This window comes from Heteronotia binoei, chromosome 18 (genome assembly GCF_032191835.1).
Source record: "Heteronotia binoei isolate CCM8104 ecotype False Entrance Well chromosome 18, APGP_CSIRO_Hbin_v1, whole genome shotgun sequence".
Taxonomy (NCBI): domain Eukaryota; kingdom Metazoa; phylum Chordata; class Lepidosauria; order Squamata; family Gekkonidae; genus Heteronotia; species Heteronotia binoei.
In genome coordinates, this window is record NC_083240.1 from 49,632,123 (window position 1) to 49,647,632 (window position 15,510).

General features: G+C 47.8%; 1 protein-coding gene across 1 annotated transcript in view; it reads left to right on the plus strand.

The window, feature by feature from the left end:
- The window catches only part of RAP1GAP2 (RAP1 GTPase activating protein 2), a 382,570-nt gene that overhangs the window by 218,966 nt on the left and 148,094 nt on the right, over positions 1 to 15,510 (plus strand). The window contains exons 3-4 of the mRNA XM_060259483.1: positions 10,214 to 10,249; positions 11,777 to 11,821. Of these exons, the coding sequence (XP_060115466.1) occupies positions 10,214 to 10,249; positions 11,777 to 11,821 (81 nt within the window). The remainder of the gene's footprint in view (positions 1 to 10,213; positions 10,250 to 11,776; positions 11,822 to 15,510) is intronic.

Consider the following 15,510-nt stretch of genomic DNA (forward strand, 5'->3'; position numbering starts at 1 on the left):
CGCCGAAAATTAACTGAAAAATCAGGTGTGGGGGGGTTTTCACCAGATTTGACTTCCCAGGTTCGAAAAACTTCTTGGCGGACGCCCTATCCTGCTTTCCTCAGCACAACAGCCAGAAAGAGGAAGTAATCTACTCCTTTATCTCCCCCTCCCATCTGGGGGGAGCAGTAACCACCCGGTTGCAAAAACTCCGGCAAGTCATGGAGAACCAATGGGGGGTGAGACTTAAGGATGAGGTGGAAAAGGAAGGGGATGCTAAACCGAAGGGGATGCAAAAAAGCGAAGGAGGATTTTGGTACAAAGGTGGGAAACTGTATGTACCAGAGAGCATACACAAAGAGATATTACAAGGTTGCCATGACAATAAGACTGCCGGGCACTTTGGCTACGTGAAAACCCTGCATTTAGTAAATAGACAATTTTGGTGACCTTTCATGAAAAAAGACATTTCCAAGTATGTAGTCTCATGACCAATCTGCCTTATGGCAAAAAAGAGGGGAGGTAAACCACCCGGTTTTCTACAACTGCTAGAGTCAGCTGCCAGACCATGGTCAATGGTATCCCTGGACTTTATTGTTAAATTACTCCCCTCCCAGGGAAAACCATAATTTTGGTAATAGGTAACATGTTTTCAAAGCAAGCACATTTTGTTCCTTGCTCTAAACTGCCCATGGCCAGGAAACTGGCCCATCTATTCTTCCAGCATGTCATGACTACATTTCTTCCCTGATAAGGTGATTAGTGACAGAGAGGCTCAGTTCGTTGCCAACTTCTGGTGGGAATTCTGCAGATTAGCCCACATTGAACAAGGGCTTAGTTCCGCGTACCACCCGTAGACAGTTGGGCAGACGGAACGAACCAATGCGGTGCTAGAACAATATTTATGGTGTTTTGTAAACCATCAACGATCCAACTGGGCTGAATTGCTCCCGTTTGCAGAGTATGGATATAACAACACTGTGCATAGTTCCACAAAAGCTACTCCATTCTTAGTGGTGGATGGGTACGAGGGAAAGCTGTTCCCGTTACTACCAGAAGGGGAATCTCAAGAGACACTCTCATCATTTGAGCAATGGTGGACAAACTTGGGGCAGGCGTGGAGTAACATCCAAAAGAACCTAGGTGCCGCCAAGGAATCATACAAAAAACATTATGATAAATCACACACTCCGATTCGGGATTTCAAAGTGGGAGACACTGTATTTCTTTCAATGAAGAACTTGCCAATCTCACAACTATCCAAGAAACTGACGTACAAATTTGTAGGACCCTTCCGCATCAACAGGATTATAAATAAAGTGACTGTAGAGTTAGATTTACTTAAAATGTTCAGTAAAATTCATCCTGTTTTCCATTTCAGCCTACTCTGGAAAGACCCTGGTGCAACACGTTGGCACCCTAGACTGGCCACGCTGGACCTAATCCTCATGGGGAATCAAAATCACCACAAAGTAGAAGAAATCTTAGATGCTAAAATAAAAAGGGAGGTGTTGTATTACCTAATTCCCAAAGTCACATGAGTGGGTTGCTAAACTGTCAAGCAATGTTTTATCTTTCTATAACCGTCTATGTTTATCTGAATATAACTGCCATGCTTTAAAATATTACTAACCCTGAACTAAGCTGAGGCACATCAAAGTAGAGAATTGGCTGGTGCCTCTTTCGCGCCTCTTTTGCTTTTACTAACAAATGCAGGAATTTGCTCTTTGAAGATAAAGCCTCCAGGGACAGTTTCCCAGGCCAGGCCTAGACCCAGGAAGAGTAACCAAAGAGGAGATAAAGAAGTTACTGTGTGAATTTTCACACGTGAATACAGGATTGTTTAGCAATTGTAGCAATGTTTAGAGAACCTTTGATGTGCCACCTTTAAGTATGCATTCTACTGTTACTTTGTATCATTTCCAATACCTGACTCAATAGAAGCACATGGATTATCAATAAACCATACTTTGTTTCAACTCAAGGACTGGTTACTTTGAAATCGGCTTGCTTGACATTTTGAAATTGATCCATTACTAAGAGTTTATCTGCACCGGCAACTTTTAAGCTGGATGGCTGAAAAAGTTCCAGATAACAGAGAACCTACTGAACCTTTTGAAGGAGCAGGAGTAAAGACTCCCCCCTGGCACATCGTCGGGGCCCGGAGAGTCGGGGGACGTGGGTCCCCACTACACATCCAGGAGCTATTCATCACCCCTCGGAAGTAGGAGCCCCGCACCTCCACCACCTTGATGGACGAGGCCCCATTACGCCATGAGGCCTTCCTGATGAGGCCCATGAAAGGGGGGAAGAGCGGGAACCCCAGGGAACAAGGAGACGAATGCCCCATCCAAGACAATGACGAATGGGGAGGACCGAGGCCAGATGACGACTGCCACGATGGGTCGGACTTGAAGGAGAGATGGCAGCCCTGGCTCGAGAACTGCAGGACGAGATCCAAGCGAACGCCACTTCCATGGCGCGAGAGATGCAGGGGCAGATTGACCGGCTGTTACTGCACGACTTCGGGAGGGTCCCACCAGCCCCAGCCCCGCCGGCACTGCCAGCAGCGCCAGCTCCACCAGCAGCTCCACCAGCAGTTCCGGTGGTTCCAGCCCCACCCAGGGCCCCAGCACCAGTGCCAGTACTCCCCGGGCCACGAGACTATGGGAGGGGCCGGGAGCTAGATGCCACCTTTGATGGTGACCCAGAAGAGGTGGAATATTTCACCATCCAAGCCAATAGCTACATGCATTACGGGGGGAACACGTTCCCAGACGACTTCAGCCGAGTGAACTATCTCAGCTCCAAGCTGAAGGGGGCTGCCAAATGCTGGTACGAAAGCCTGTACGAGACTCAGGGCGCTGAACTCGATAGTGTGGCTGGGTTCCTACAGACCCTACTAGTCCAGTATGAGGACCCCCTCCAAGAGACCCGGGCCATCACGGCTCTGCGAGACATGCACCAGGGGTTGAAATCGGTGGGTGAGTACACCGCTGACTTCAGGGCACAGTGTGCCAAAATTCGAGGCTGGAGTGAGATGATGAAGATCGAAGCCTACCAGTGGGGTCTGAATGCCAGTCTCCTGGATCGGGCCCTTCAGCAAGCCCGCCCCACGACTCTAGTGGGATGGGTGCAACTAGCCGGTGAGGTGGAAACCAACATGAAGCGAGTGGCTCTCCAACGCCAACTGCAGCAAGGGGAAAGGGGGGACGTGAGGCTCGGTCAGGGGGCAAAGTAGAGCTGAAGAAGGGATTGACCCCAGGGGGAACCACCAAGCCCCCCACGGATTGTAAGTGCTTCCACTGCAGTGACCCGGGCCATCTGGCGGCCAACTGCCCGGAAGAACCTTGAGGCCCCCCATCCCTTACCCTGAAGCCAACAGTGACGGGGCCCAAGAAGGCGACAACCAGGCCCAAAGAGTTGAGTCAAGGAAGCACCGTGACATCGATGGTGCTAGACGAGGATACTATAATTTTGGACGACATGAGTGAAGAGTCGTGGGGAACCGAGCCGGTGGAAAACAAGAACGACCTGCACTGAGGGGTGCCGAGAGGCAGGTCATGGATCTAACGGCACCATTACGAGTGAGAATAACTGGATCCCTATTTTTTGTCCCACTGACTTTGCTAAATCGGAAGCTCCAATGCTTCATTCATACCCGAGCCCTAATTGACTCTGGGTGCATGCGAGAAATTATCACCCCAAAGCTGGTGGATGCTCTTGGACTAATCCGAAAGCCCCTTCCCCACCCAATCCAATTCGAACAAATGGACGGGTCCATAATGCGAGGGGAGCCCTGTATAGAAGAGGCTCAGGGTGTACCGATAGGAATAGAGAACCATTGGGACGTTGAGGTTTTTGTGATCACCCCCTCCTCCTCCTTTGATGTAGTACTGGGAGGCGGATGGTTAGCCAAGCACCAGCCGGACATACAGTGGGGGGATCAAACCATAAATTTTACTGACAAAAGGTGCACGCACCATCATTGGCTGGGGGATTGGGGACCTAATCCACCCCCCAGGAACGAAAGGATGTGTGTGTCCGTGGAAGAGGTTCAATCCATCCCCCGAGAGTATCGGGACATGCGCAGGGTGTTTAGCGAGGAGGAGGCGAATGAGCTCCTCCTCCACCAGAGCACCGACTGTGCCATTGAACTAATCCCTGGCCAGGAGCTACCCAAAGCCAAACTGTACTCTATGGGGTGGGCAGAAAAAGTGGAGCTAAGGAAATTCATAGACAAGAATTTAAAAAGGGGCTTCATTAGGCCGGCTACCACTCCGCATGCCATGCCTGTCCTGTTCCGGAAAAAGAAGGACGGGAGCCTTAGACTTTGCACTGACTTTCGCAGGATAAATGGGATTTCGATGTCCAATGCCTACCCCATCCCCCTGATCAAAGATTTGTTAAGTACGGTGTTGGAGGGGTCCATATTCACGAAACTGGACCTGAGAGACGCCTACTTTAGAGTATGAATCAAAGAAGGGGATGAGTGGAAGACCGCATTTAACACCCCAATGGGACAGTTTGAATACTTAGTGATGCCTTTTAGATTGCAAGGAGCCCTGGGAGTATTCATGAATTTTATAAACGTGGTCTTGAGGGAGTACCTGTACAAGGAGGTAGTGGTGTACCTGGATGACATCATTATCTATTCAAAAGACCTAGCCTCCCACTTACAACTGGCGAGGAAGGTGCTTGCTACCTTGTATGAACATAAACTGTATGCCAAACTGTCAACGTGTGAGTTCCACCAAACAGAACTTGACTATTTGGGGTTTTGTGTCTCTGGGAAGGGGTTAGCGATGGACCCCGCCAAGATACAAGCAGTGTTGGATTGGGAACCCCCGAGGACATGCAGACAGCTACAATCTTTCCTCGGGTTCGCCAATTTTTACAGGGGCTTCATTTAGGGGCTCCCACATGCCGGCCTTGGGTCTCCAGATCCAGTTTGGGAAACTCCTGGGGATTTTGGGCTAGGACTTAAGTGGGGAACAATGCCACACAGTCCACACACCCTAAGGTTGTAGGGGTGGTAAAGGTCAACCCCCCCCCCCCAATTTTATGGCTTTGATCTGAATTAGGGGCTTGTGCAACCGGCATTTAGAAAGATCCCCTTCCTTTCAAGCCAGGCACTTCGCTCTCCATTGTGAGCAAACACAGGCAGGACAACAGAAAGCTTCCCGGGGGGGGGGGGGGTGGTGGAGTGGAGGACAAAGAAACTGGCTTCTCTGGAATCCTTCCACTTTCTTCCCCCATCAGAAGACAGCCTTTTATCAGGAATGTCCCAATATTCTTGTAATTGAATTACACTGCTGTTACTAAGGAAAGGATACAAAATTGCGAATGACTAGAAAATTCAAAAAGTGATTCAGTAATTGAGTTGAGTCAGAGTGGCTTTCTGGACCTTTGCCACTAATGTGCCTAATGACTGGCATCTGTCTTTGCTTCGGCCTTGCAGTGTCTCCTTTGTTTCACTCTATAGGTTGAGTGTGGTTTTCAAAACACTGCCATTGCCTCAAGAGCCCAGCTGGGGATGCCAACTCCAGGTTGAAAAATCCATGGAGATCTGAGGACAGAGGCCTGGGGAGGGGACGGGTGTGCAGAGGGGAGGGACCACAGTGGGAGATGATGCCCTTTTGTCGTCCACCCTCGAGAGCAGGGTGGACGACAAAAGAAGTGACCACTGCAGTCTGGAGATCAGGACCACTGATCTCCAGGAGAAGTGACCACTGCAGTCTGGAGATCAGTTGTAATTCCATGAAATCTCCAGCCCCCACCAGGAAATTGGCAACCCTAGCTGCCAGTGTCAAAATGTCTTGGGAACCATGGATTTTTCCAAAATGGAAAATGTTCCTATGTTCAAGAAGCAGGGTGATGTATTTGGGCAGCCCAGGACTGGGATTCTCACTTCACCAGGAAGGGCTCTGGGTGATCTTGGGCAAGTCGCTCTCTGTCTCAGCTTAGTCTTCCTCACCTGGTTGTTGTGAAGATAAAACAGATGGGGCAAGAGACACAGAGGAAGGGCAGCAATAAATATCAGCACCAAAAAGTTCCTGTTTGCTTCCAGGAAAAGAGCCTTCAGTATTTATGGGCACAGGGAGCATGGGTGGGGGAGTGGAGGGAGATCCAATTTCAAGTTGCTGCTTGATCCTGGGCCATTCTTTCTCTTTGTCAGCCACACCTACCTCACAGGGCTGTTGGAAGCTTAAAATGAGGCAGGAGGACCTAGTTTTGTTGCCATTTGCCCATGCCACTCATTGGGTGGCCTTGGGCCCATTGCTTCCTCTCCACTTAATTGACCTCCTATGGCTGTTGTGAGGACACAGTGGGGACAGAAGGATTCCTTTAAGTTGTGGAAAGCTAGTCCAAGTGAGGTTAATAAAAGAGAACACAGGCTGTGGCAAATAAAATGCAAGTCTGATCCGGTGGGCAAAAAGGGCCTATGAGGAGCATATTGCGAAAACATAAAAACCAACAATAAAAATTTCTTCAAATACATTAGGAGCAGGAAACCAAGAAGGCAATGGGGCCCTTGGATGACCAAGGGGGTCATTACTGAAGGAGGATAGGAAAATGACTGGAGGATATTACTGAAGGAGGATAGGGAAATTATTGAGAAGCTTGAATGCATTTTTTGTCTCCATCTTCACTGTGGAAGATGAGAAGTGTTTGCCCACTCCAGAACTGCTGGTTTTGGGAGGTTGAAAGACCTGAGTCAGACTGAGGTGACGAGAGAGGAGGTCCTACGACTGATAGACAATTTAAAAACTGATAAGTCACCAGGCCTTGATGGCATACATCCAAGAGTTCTGAAAGAACTCAAAGGTGAACTTGTGGATCTCCTGACAAAAATATGTAATCTTTCATTAAAATCTGTCCAGAAGGTAGCCCCCATCTTTAAAAAGGGTTCCAGAGGAGATCTGGGAAATTACAGGCCAGTCAGTCTGACTTCAATACCGGGAAAGTTGGTGGAAACCAGTGTTCCTTCTAAGCTGTGGAGTCTTGCAAGCAAAAATTCCACTTTGTGAGTTACTGACATTAAAGTTGTGAGCTACTGGCATGAAAGTTGTGAGTGGCTGCATAATTAGTTTGCTCTGTGGCCATTTTTCCTAAGCTGAGACAAAAATGTGTGAGCTGGAGGCTAAAAATTGTGAGCTAACTCACACTAACTCAGCTTAGAGGGAAAGCTGGTGGAAACCATTATTAAAGAGAGAATTAGTAGTAACACTGATGAACAAAAGTTATTGAGGAAGACTCAGTATGGGTTCTGTAAGGGAAGGTCTTGTCTCACTAACCTGTTAGAGTTCTTTGAGGGGGTAAACAAACATATGGACAAAGGGGACCCAATAGATGTTGTCCAGAAAGCTTTTGATGAAGTTCCTCATCAAAGACTCTAAAGTAAGCTCAAGAGTCATAGGGTAAAAGGACAAGTCCTCTTGTGGATCAAAAACTGACTAATTAATAGGAAACAGTGAGTATAAATGGACAATTTTCGCAGTGGAGGCTGGTAAGCAGGGTTCCATACTGGGTCTGATGCCTTTTAACTTGTTTATTAATGATTTGGAGTTTGGAGTAAGCAGTGAAGTGGATAAGTTTGCAGATGACACTAAATTGTTCAGGGTGGTGAGAACCAGAGAGGATTGTGAGGCACTCCAAAGCGACCTGTTAAGGCTGAGTGAGTGGGCATCAATGTGGCAAATGAGGTTCAATGTGGCCAAGTGCAAAATAATGCACATTGGGGCCAAAAATCCTAACTATAAATACAAGTTGATGGGGTGTGAACTGGTGGAGACTGACCAAGAGAGAGATCTTGGGGTCGTGGTAAGTATTCCCTCTAAACTGAATTAGTGTGAGCTAGCTCACAGATTTTTACCCTCCAGGTCACACATTTTTGTCTTAGCTTAGGAAGGATGACCCCAGAGCACACTAATTTATTAAACTCACAAAATGGAATTTTTGCTCACAAGACTTTGCAGTTTAGAGGGAACATTGGTCATGGTAGATAACTCACTGAAAATATCAAGACAGTGTGTGATTGCTATGCTGGGAATTATTAGGAAGAGAATTGAAAACAAATCAGCCAGTATCATAATGCTCCTGTATAAATCGATGGTGTGGATTCATTTGGAGTACTATGTACAATTCTGGTCACCACACATCAAAAAAAGATATTATAGAATTGGAAAAAGTCCAGAAATGAGCAACTAGAATGATTAAAGGGTTGGAACACTTTTCCTATGTAGAAAGGTTACAACGCTTGGGGCTCTTTAGCTTGGAGAAACGTCGACTGAGAGGTGACATGATTATGCATGGGATAGAGAAGGTAGAAAAAGAAGGACTTTTCTCCCTTTCTCACAATACAAGAACTCATGGAAACTCAATGAAATTGCTGAGTAATCAGGTAAGAATGGATAAAAGGAAGTACTTCTTCACTCAAAGGGTGATTAACACATGGAATTCACTGCCACAGGAGGTGGTGGCAGCTGCAAGCACATACAGCTTCAAGAGCAGATTGGATCAACAGCTGGAGCAGAGGTCCATCTGTGGCTATTAGCCACTGTGGATATAGATGGAACTCTCTGTCAGGGGCAGTGATGTTCTGTATTCTTGGTGCTTGGAGGGGCCACAGTGGGAGGGCTTCTAGTGTCCTGGCCCTACTGATGGACCTCCTGATGGCACTTATTTTTTTTGGCCACTGTGTGACACCAAGTGTTGGACTGGATGGGCCATTGGCCTGATCCAACATGGATTCTCTTATATTCTTATGGGAATGGAGAACCACACTTGCTCCTTGCAGCTCCTTGGAATGACGTGTTTCCTGATGGTGTGGAAAAGCTCTCCAATTCCAGACTGGAAATGCCTACTAGGACTTCAGTAATGAGATTCTGACTTTCTTTTGCATGTACCAGACTTGCTAATCACAAAGGCAAGTTCCACCCCGCCTCAGGCTCTTTGGTTTGTTGTACCAATTAAAGATTTATCATTAAATTTACTCTTGTGAAAGCAGCAGTGTGTTCCATTCTGAACATGCCAGACATTGCCTGAATGGTTAAAATGGCAAGCAAATTGGAAGGAACAAAATGAAGCAGGAAACACACAACAGTCTGGAAATGCAGTAATGTAAGAAAAGGGGTGGCAGCAATAAATATCAGCACCAGAAGAGCCCTGCTGGATCAGAACAGGCAGGTTCCATCAGGCAAGAGCCCATGCTTCTTGCCTTCTTGCCCAGCTCTTGGAATCAGAGGTATTCTGCCTCTGAATGTGGAGAGTCCATTTTTTTCATCAGCCAAACTAACACCATTGAACTGTCACCTGGCCTGAAATGTAATGGAAGCTTAGGGCTGCTTCATACGTCCACCAGCATTCTTTTCCTATGCAGAAATAGTAGTGTGACGAGAAAGTGTGTGCATATTTCAGACTGGGAGTGCTTATTTTTCATAGCTGCACTTTGCATGCAGAAGATTCCAGTTCTGACCCACAGAAGCCTCAGTTCAGAGCATCTTGGGGCCTAACCAGACAGCATGCTGGGGGTTCAGTGTTTTTAAAAATCCACTTGCTGGGAATTCAGTTGAAAGCACTGGAGGCTGCCTTGAGACTCTTGGTCCCTCGAGGTCAGAACTGCCTGCTTTGACTGCCTGCAAGGGCTTAGGCAGAGGAGATCTTTCACATCACCACCTACATGCTCCTTTTAACTGGAGATGCTGGCTGGGATTGAACCGGGGACCTTTTGCACATCGAGCAGCTTCTCTGGCACTGAGCCATGGCTACTCCTTGATTCCAATGGAGACCATTGCATGAGGGCAGGGTGCTGTTTTTATCCTAATCTAAAATGGCTCCATGGAGCTCCTGTCTGCTGGCTGGAAAAGGCTACACGTACAAATAGGCAAATTGTACCTTTCTGGGGCCATTGTACGTCGGGCTGATGGTGAAGGGAGGAAGACTTAATCCCTCCTTCTTGTGTGCTGCAGCTCTGACCCAAATCAGCCCCCCCCACACACCTGGTAGGTTACTCTAAAAAGTGCCACCAGCTCTTGAGGTGGGCCTCCCCTCGGCATGGCACTGAGCCCCCCTGGACAACAGATGCCTGGGAGGAGAGATGAGGCGTCTCATTCACATCCAGAGGCATGTACATGCAGAATGCTTTTAAACCTTTCAGTTGAAAAAGAACTTTTGTATCTGATCTGTTTGTATTTGCTATAAGACTCTAATGTGAATTTTCATTCCCTCCCAGTCTGCAGAGTTCTTTGAAATGCTGGAAAAAATGCAGGTAAGTGAAGTGCAGCCCATCAATGGGCTCATCGGAATTATTTCCTCTCCTTTAGCTCTTTTTCTCTCATGTTTTAAACTGTAAAATGTATGTTTCACATGCGGTGAGTGAAGAGAGACATGCTGAAGACTGACATCCTTTGGAAAGACCGGTGGAAAGGCTGGCCCCAGCAGGTTGCTGCTAAGGTGGCCGGTTGGGGGAGGGGGGCTGCTTCCTCATCACCTCCCAGCCAAGAGCCAGAGCAGCTGAGCTGCCTTCTCTCCTCTGTCCCCAGTGAAGCTGCCTGTGGCACAGGGGGGGCTGGTGGCTTGGACATGTGCAGCTTTGCTGTTCTGCCTGGGACAATGGGGCTTGGCAGTGGTGGTGGCCTCAGAGGCGAGAGAGCTCAGAAGAGCACAGGTGGTCGGCAGCACGAGGTGCAGCAGTGGGAAGGGGCAGCTGGGAGGTTGGAGGCTGGGGCCCCTGGAGGCCCCCTGTGGCTACAGGCCTGGGCACAAGTGTTTGTCTTCAGGGAAGAAAGAGATTGTGTTCCACCCCCTTGCGCCTCCCTCTGAGCTCTGTTCTGGGCTTGTCTCCACCTGAGTTTCTTTGGAACAGGGTTTTGAAGCTGAGGAAGGGGGGGCAATCTCCATTAAAGGAGGAGATCCAATAACTGTGTCCGGGCCAGAGACACCCCCCCTCACCTGGATCTCCTTTGGATTTGATTACTACTCCATGGTTTTTCTGTGGTGGTTGGGGGCGGGGTAAAGAAACCCTCTCCTTTTCTAAAGCTAGGGCTGGCTGAATATCCCAGCCTACAGGTCCTCTGACATGTGGGGACTGGCTGCAGCATCCAGATGCTTGTGAGAATCTCTGCACAGTGACTGTGGCTGGCTGCAAGGACCCCGAAGGCAGGAGAGGCTTTGCTGCCAACCAGTGGGGTTTCCATGCTTTTGAAAGGGCTTCCATGCTTTCACTCAGTGCTCCAAATGTCCAGTGGTGGAAGGGAGGCATGTGTGCATTTGTGCATGAGACTCCCCACCCAGTGGTCTCTTCTGTCCTCTCTGCCCCAGGCAGTACATGTGAGAGAGGCAGCAAGGGGATCCCCCAGACGGACTTGTGCTCACAAATAGCATCAAGGAACTCGTGTCCCGGAGTGCTTTGGTTTCTCTCAGGAGTGGGATGAGGAGGGGCTTTCGCCTTCTCTGCTATGCTGTTTTCTTGAGCTGGAACAGCCATGGGGAGAGAGCCCTGCTTGCTCTGCTATGGGGCACCAGGCACTGCTGTCACTGCACAGGGTGGCCCCTAGGGGCAAACACAGCCCCTTGTAGTCATTGTGCTCGAGAAAATTGTGCAGGAGAGAAGGCTGAAGTCCCCCCTTCCATGTTAGTTCTCTGACATTATGTGGGAATGCAAGCTGGATCAGGGCATCCATGTCACTCCTATCACCTTGCTTGGCCCTGGGTCTGTTTCCACATTGACCAAGGAGTGTACATGCAGATCTTCTCAAATTGAATCCTAACCACTTTTTTGTTGTATTTCAAACAGGCCCCAAAATTAGAAGAGCAAAGGAGCAGAAGCCAGAAAAACAAGGTCAGTGCTGAGAGCAGTGCTGGGCTGAGAACTCGGCCAGATCTCCCTTGCTGGTGAAGCAAAGTCTTTCTGGGATGCTGGGGATGCTCAGGGGCTAAGAGCTAGAAAGCCACACTTGCCCAGCAGTGGGTCTGAGGACAGAGGTGTGGGCACCCAGGCAGTGTGGCTTTTGGCCTCCCCCTCTTGTGGCAGCCTGTACTGTGGGGTTTCAGGGGGCATTTTGGTCTGTCCTGGGGGTGGGGTGGGAACACCTGGAACCTGTGGAAATGCTGGTCTGGATCCAAGTCAGTGAGATGGAGGCATGGATTTCCTTTGGACAAAAGAGCATTGGGGAGTTGAAAGGAATTTTCCTCTCTCTCTTCATCATGGGATCTCTGTGTATATCTCAAAGTCACAAGCATTTGTCGGAGGCTCTGGTGTCCTGAGGACAGGACCCTGGAACGTTTCTCTAAATTGCTCCTCCTTCCCCCAGTGATGGGTCTTGCAGCTGGGGGCGGGGGGAGCTGCAGACACATTCATATTCTTTTGGTCCACACTCGTGGCAGGAATTGGGGGAAGAAGCTTCACGTCTCAACCCGCAGCCCATTGCTCCAATTCAAATGGACGTATTTGGCCCATAGAGCAGCTAGCAAAGGGCTGGTTCCTATTTTCTCAATCAGCAGCCTTCTCTCTCAGTCGCTCCAGAACGACTCTCTCCAAGGGGAAACTCTTCCCTTCCTTAACCGCTGACTCCATCTGCATGGTTTGAACTCCAGCTTGCCCCCAGCTGTCCCTCTGCCCTCCCCCAACCTCACTAGTGGGGAGACATTCAGGGCCACCAGCTCCCAAGGATGACCATACCCTTGTTGTCCCTCTTTCATTGACCAACCTGGTAAATGTAATGTGAGTAAATAAATGACAAATTAAACTAAAAAACTGAGTGGCATGCAATAACAGATGAAAAAGTAACCATATATCAGGAAAGATAAAACAAATGAAGACTCCAGTGATAAACTGCTGTCAGAATTCTGGGTAGATTTGACACTACCCATCTTGGCCTTCAAGCTGACAGAGAGGGGTTCACTATCCAAAGGAATTGCTCCTCTCCATAGGTTTATGTAGCCTGTTCCTTTTTCTTTGCCAGTTCATCACCGGTTTGGAGGGATCCATGCTCACCTGGATGGGTTCCTTTCAATACTCCTTCTTAGCTGTGGAATATTGTGAGCAAAAATTCTACTTCATGAACTACTGGCATTAAAGTTGTGAGCTCTTGCATAAATTAGTTTGCTCTGGGATCATTTTTCCTCAGCTAAGACAAAAATGTGTGAGCCGGAGGCTAAAAATCTGTGAGCCTAACTCACACTAACTCAGAGGGAACACTGGTTCCTTTAGTCTTTAGAATGATTGTTGTAATCTTACAAATATTGGTGAAAGTTGGTTAATTTTTAAGAATTGCGTGCTGTTATATAATTTTATTTTGCAAGCTCCCTCAAGCAGGCTTTTTTGAGAGGTGGCATAGGCATTTTATAAATGAATAAATAATCTGTACTCTTCAGTCTGCCCTGGCCTGGCAAGCCCTGTTTTGCCTGATCTCAGAAACTCAGCAGAGTTAGCCCTGGGGAGTCTTTGGATGGGAGACCATCAAAGGAAACCAGAGTCCCTCTGCAGAGGCAGGCAAGGACCAAACCGTCTCTGAATGTCTCCTGCTGTGATCACCAGGTTGCCAAAAGTCAGCTGTGACTTAATGGGGGGGAAGACTCTGCAATATAACAACCCCCTCCCCCACTGTGCTTTGGATTTCTGGGTTTTTGGAACTCCTTTTCCAATAACCTCCCTCAGCACATGGCTCAGATCAAAATCAGCTTTGGCCCTTGTAACAGCCATATCAGTAAGATCCTGAAAAGTGTGCAACATAAATATTTTAAACACATTTTGGTAGGTGGGTGTGTCCACATACCAGGGATCAGCCACTTTTTATAATGAAGTTCCACATTACATCAATATTCAGAGCGGAGAGAGCAGGATATAAATTGAAAGTAAGTAAACAACCAGGGTAAGAAAGACCATTTGTACTGATAATTGACACATTGATTTATAGTTTATAATTTCATAGCCCAAAGTCATTAGAAGCACACCTGCAGTATCACCATAAGTAATATAGAGAGCAGCAGCCTGCACTGTTGGGCTCTGGCAGAACAGTTTGCATGGTTTGCACTCAGTTGCCTGACCAATGTTGGCTTCTCTCATTTCCCTTTCTGAAAAGCATCTTTAGGGAGCCCTAGAGAGCCAGTTTGGTGCAGTGGTTAATCCAAGATAGCAGATCCCCTTGTTTCCTTCTTTACTTTCTGGAAAAGGAAGTTGTCAGCAAGACAAGACAGGAATCTATTTGACTTTTCATTTTTAGCAGAGTTGGACTTCCAACAAATGTCCGTGTCAAGCATGCGGTTTCAATGATGAGTCAGGTTTGATACAAAACTACGTTTATTGATAGACCGATACTTTCCGTGTAACAGATTCTTGAGAGTGATGCTAAAAATACATTGATACAATACTTTTAAGGCATACTTCAAAAGGATTCCAAAAGGTGGGGGTGAGGGATGCGCTCTCACACGTAAACTATCATAAATGCCTACATTCTTACAGCGTTATCAGGACTCCGTCCTTGCTTTCCCCCAGATGTGCCACACTCCCTAACAGGAATGTATGGGAAAGTGCTGATTACTCTTTCTCAAGTTAGTTTCGTTTCTCTCTACTTCTACTTCGCAAGCAATAAAGCAAGAAGGTGGAGGGGGAAAGAATAACAGAGTTAATAGACCTTGGTCCTCCATGATATTTCACAGGCCAGCTTTATGGAGGACCCTAAAACAATCAATTACCAGTGGAATTCTACCATGCTTGACAGTCTGGGTAATTGAAATCTCCCATGATCACTGTATCCCATCTCTTGGAGAACTTTGCAATCTGCTGTAGAAGTATCTCATCCAAGTCCTCTGCCTGATTTGGTGGTCTATAGCAGACCCCACAATAATATCACTGTTATTTCTTACTCCTTTTATTTTTACCCAGAGACTCTCAACTGAGCTGCCATGTTCAGATTCACATATTTCCTCACAAGTATACACCTCCTTCACATATACTGCTACACCTCCGCCCTTTCTCATTTGCCTGTCTCTTTTAAATAAGTTGTACCCCTGAATCCTAATATTTCAGTTGTGAGTGTCATACCACCACGTTTCAGTAAGGCCTATTATGTCATAGTCTACTTCCTTTATTAGGACTTCCAGTTAGGCTTGCCAATCCCCAGGTCCCAGTGGGGGTTCTTCCACTTTCCCAGGCTACTTCCCACCCCCAGTCAGCTGGCCGGCGTGGGGAAGCCCCGCCCCCAGAGGGCCATGTGCGTTTCCAGCTCCAGAGGCTTCAGTCTCTGATTGAAAGGCTTCCTCTTGGGATGGTGTGTCTGTGTTACTTTTAAGAAGTTGGCAGCAACTTGTGAGTACAGAGGCCAATCCCTCCCTTCAGTCGCCAGAAGTGGGGGGAGGGGGGGAGAGGGAGGGAAACGTCTGCTGAGCACTTCATTATTCCCTATGTGGAGATCGATTCTCATAGGGTATAATGGGGAATTAATCTGGAGGTTTGGGGGGCTCTGAGGGAGCTGTTTTTTGAGGTAGAGGCACCAAATTTTCAGTATAGTATCTAGTGCCTCTCCCCAA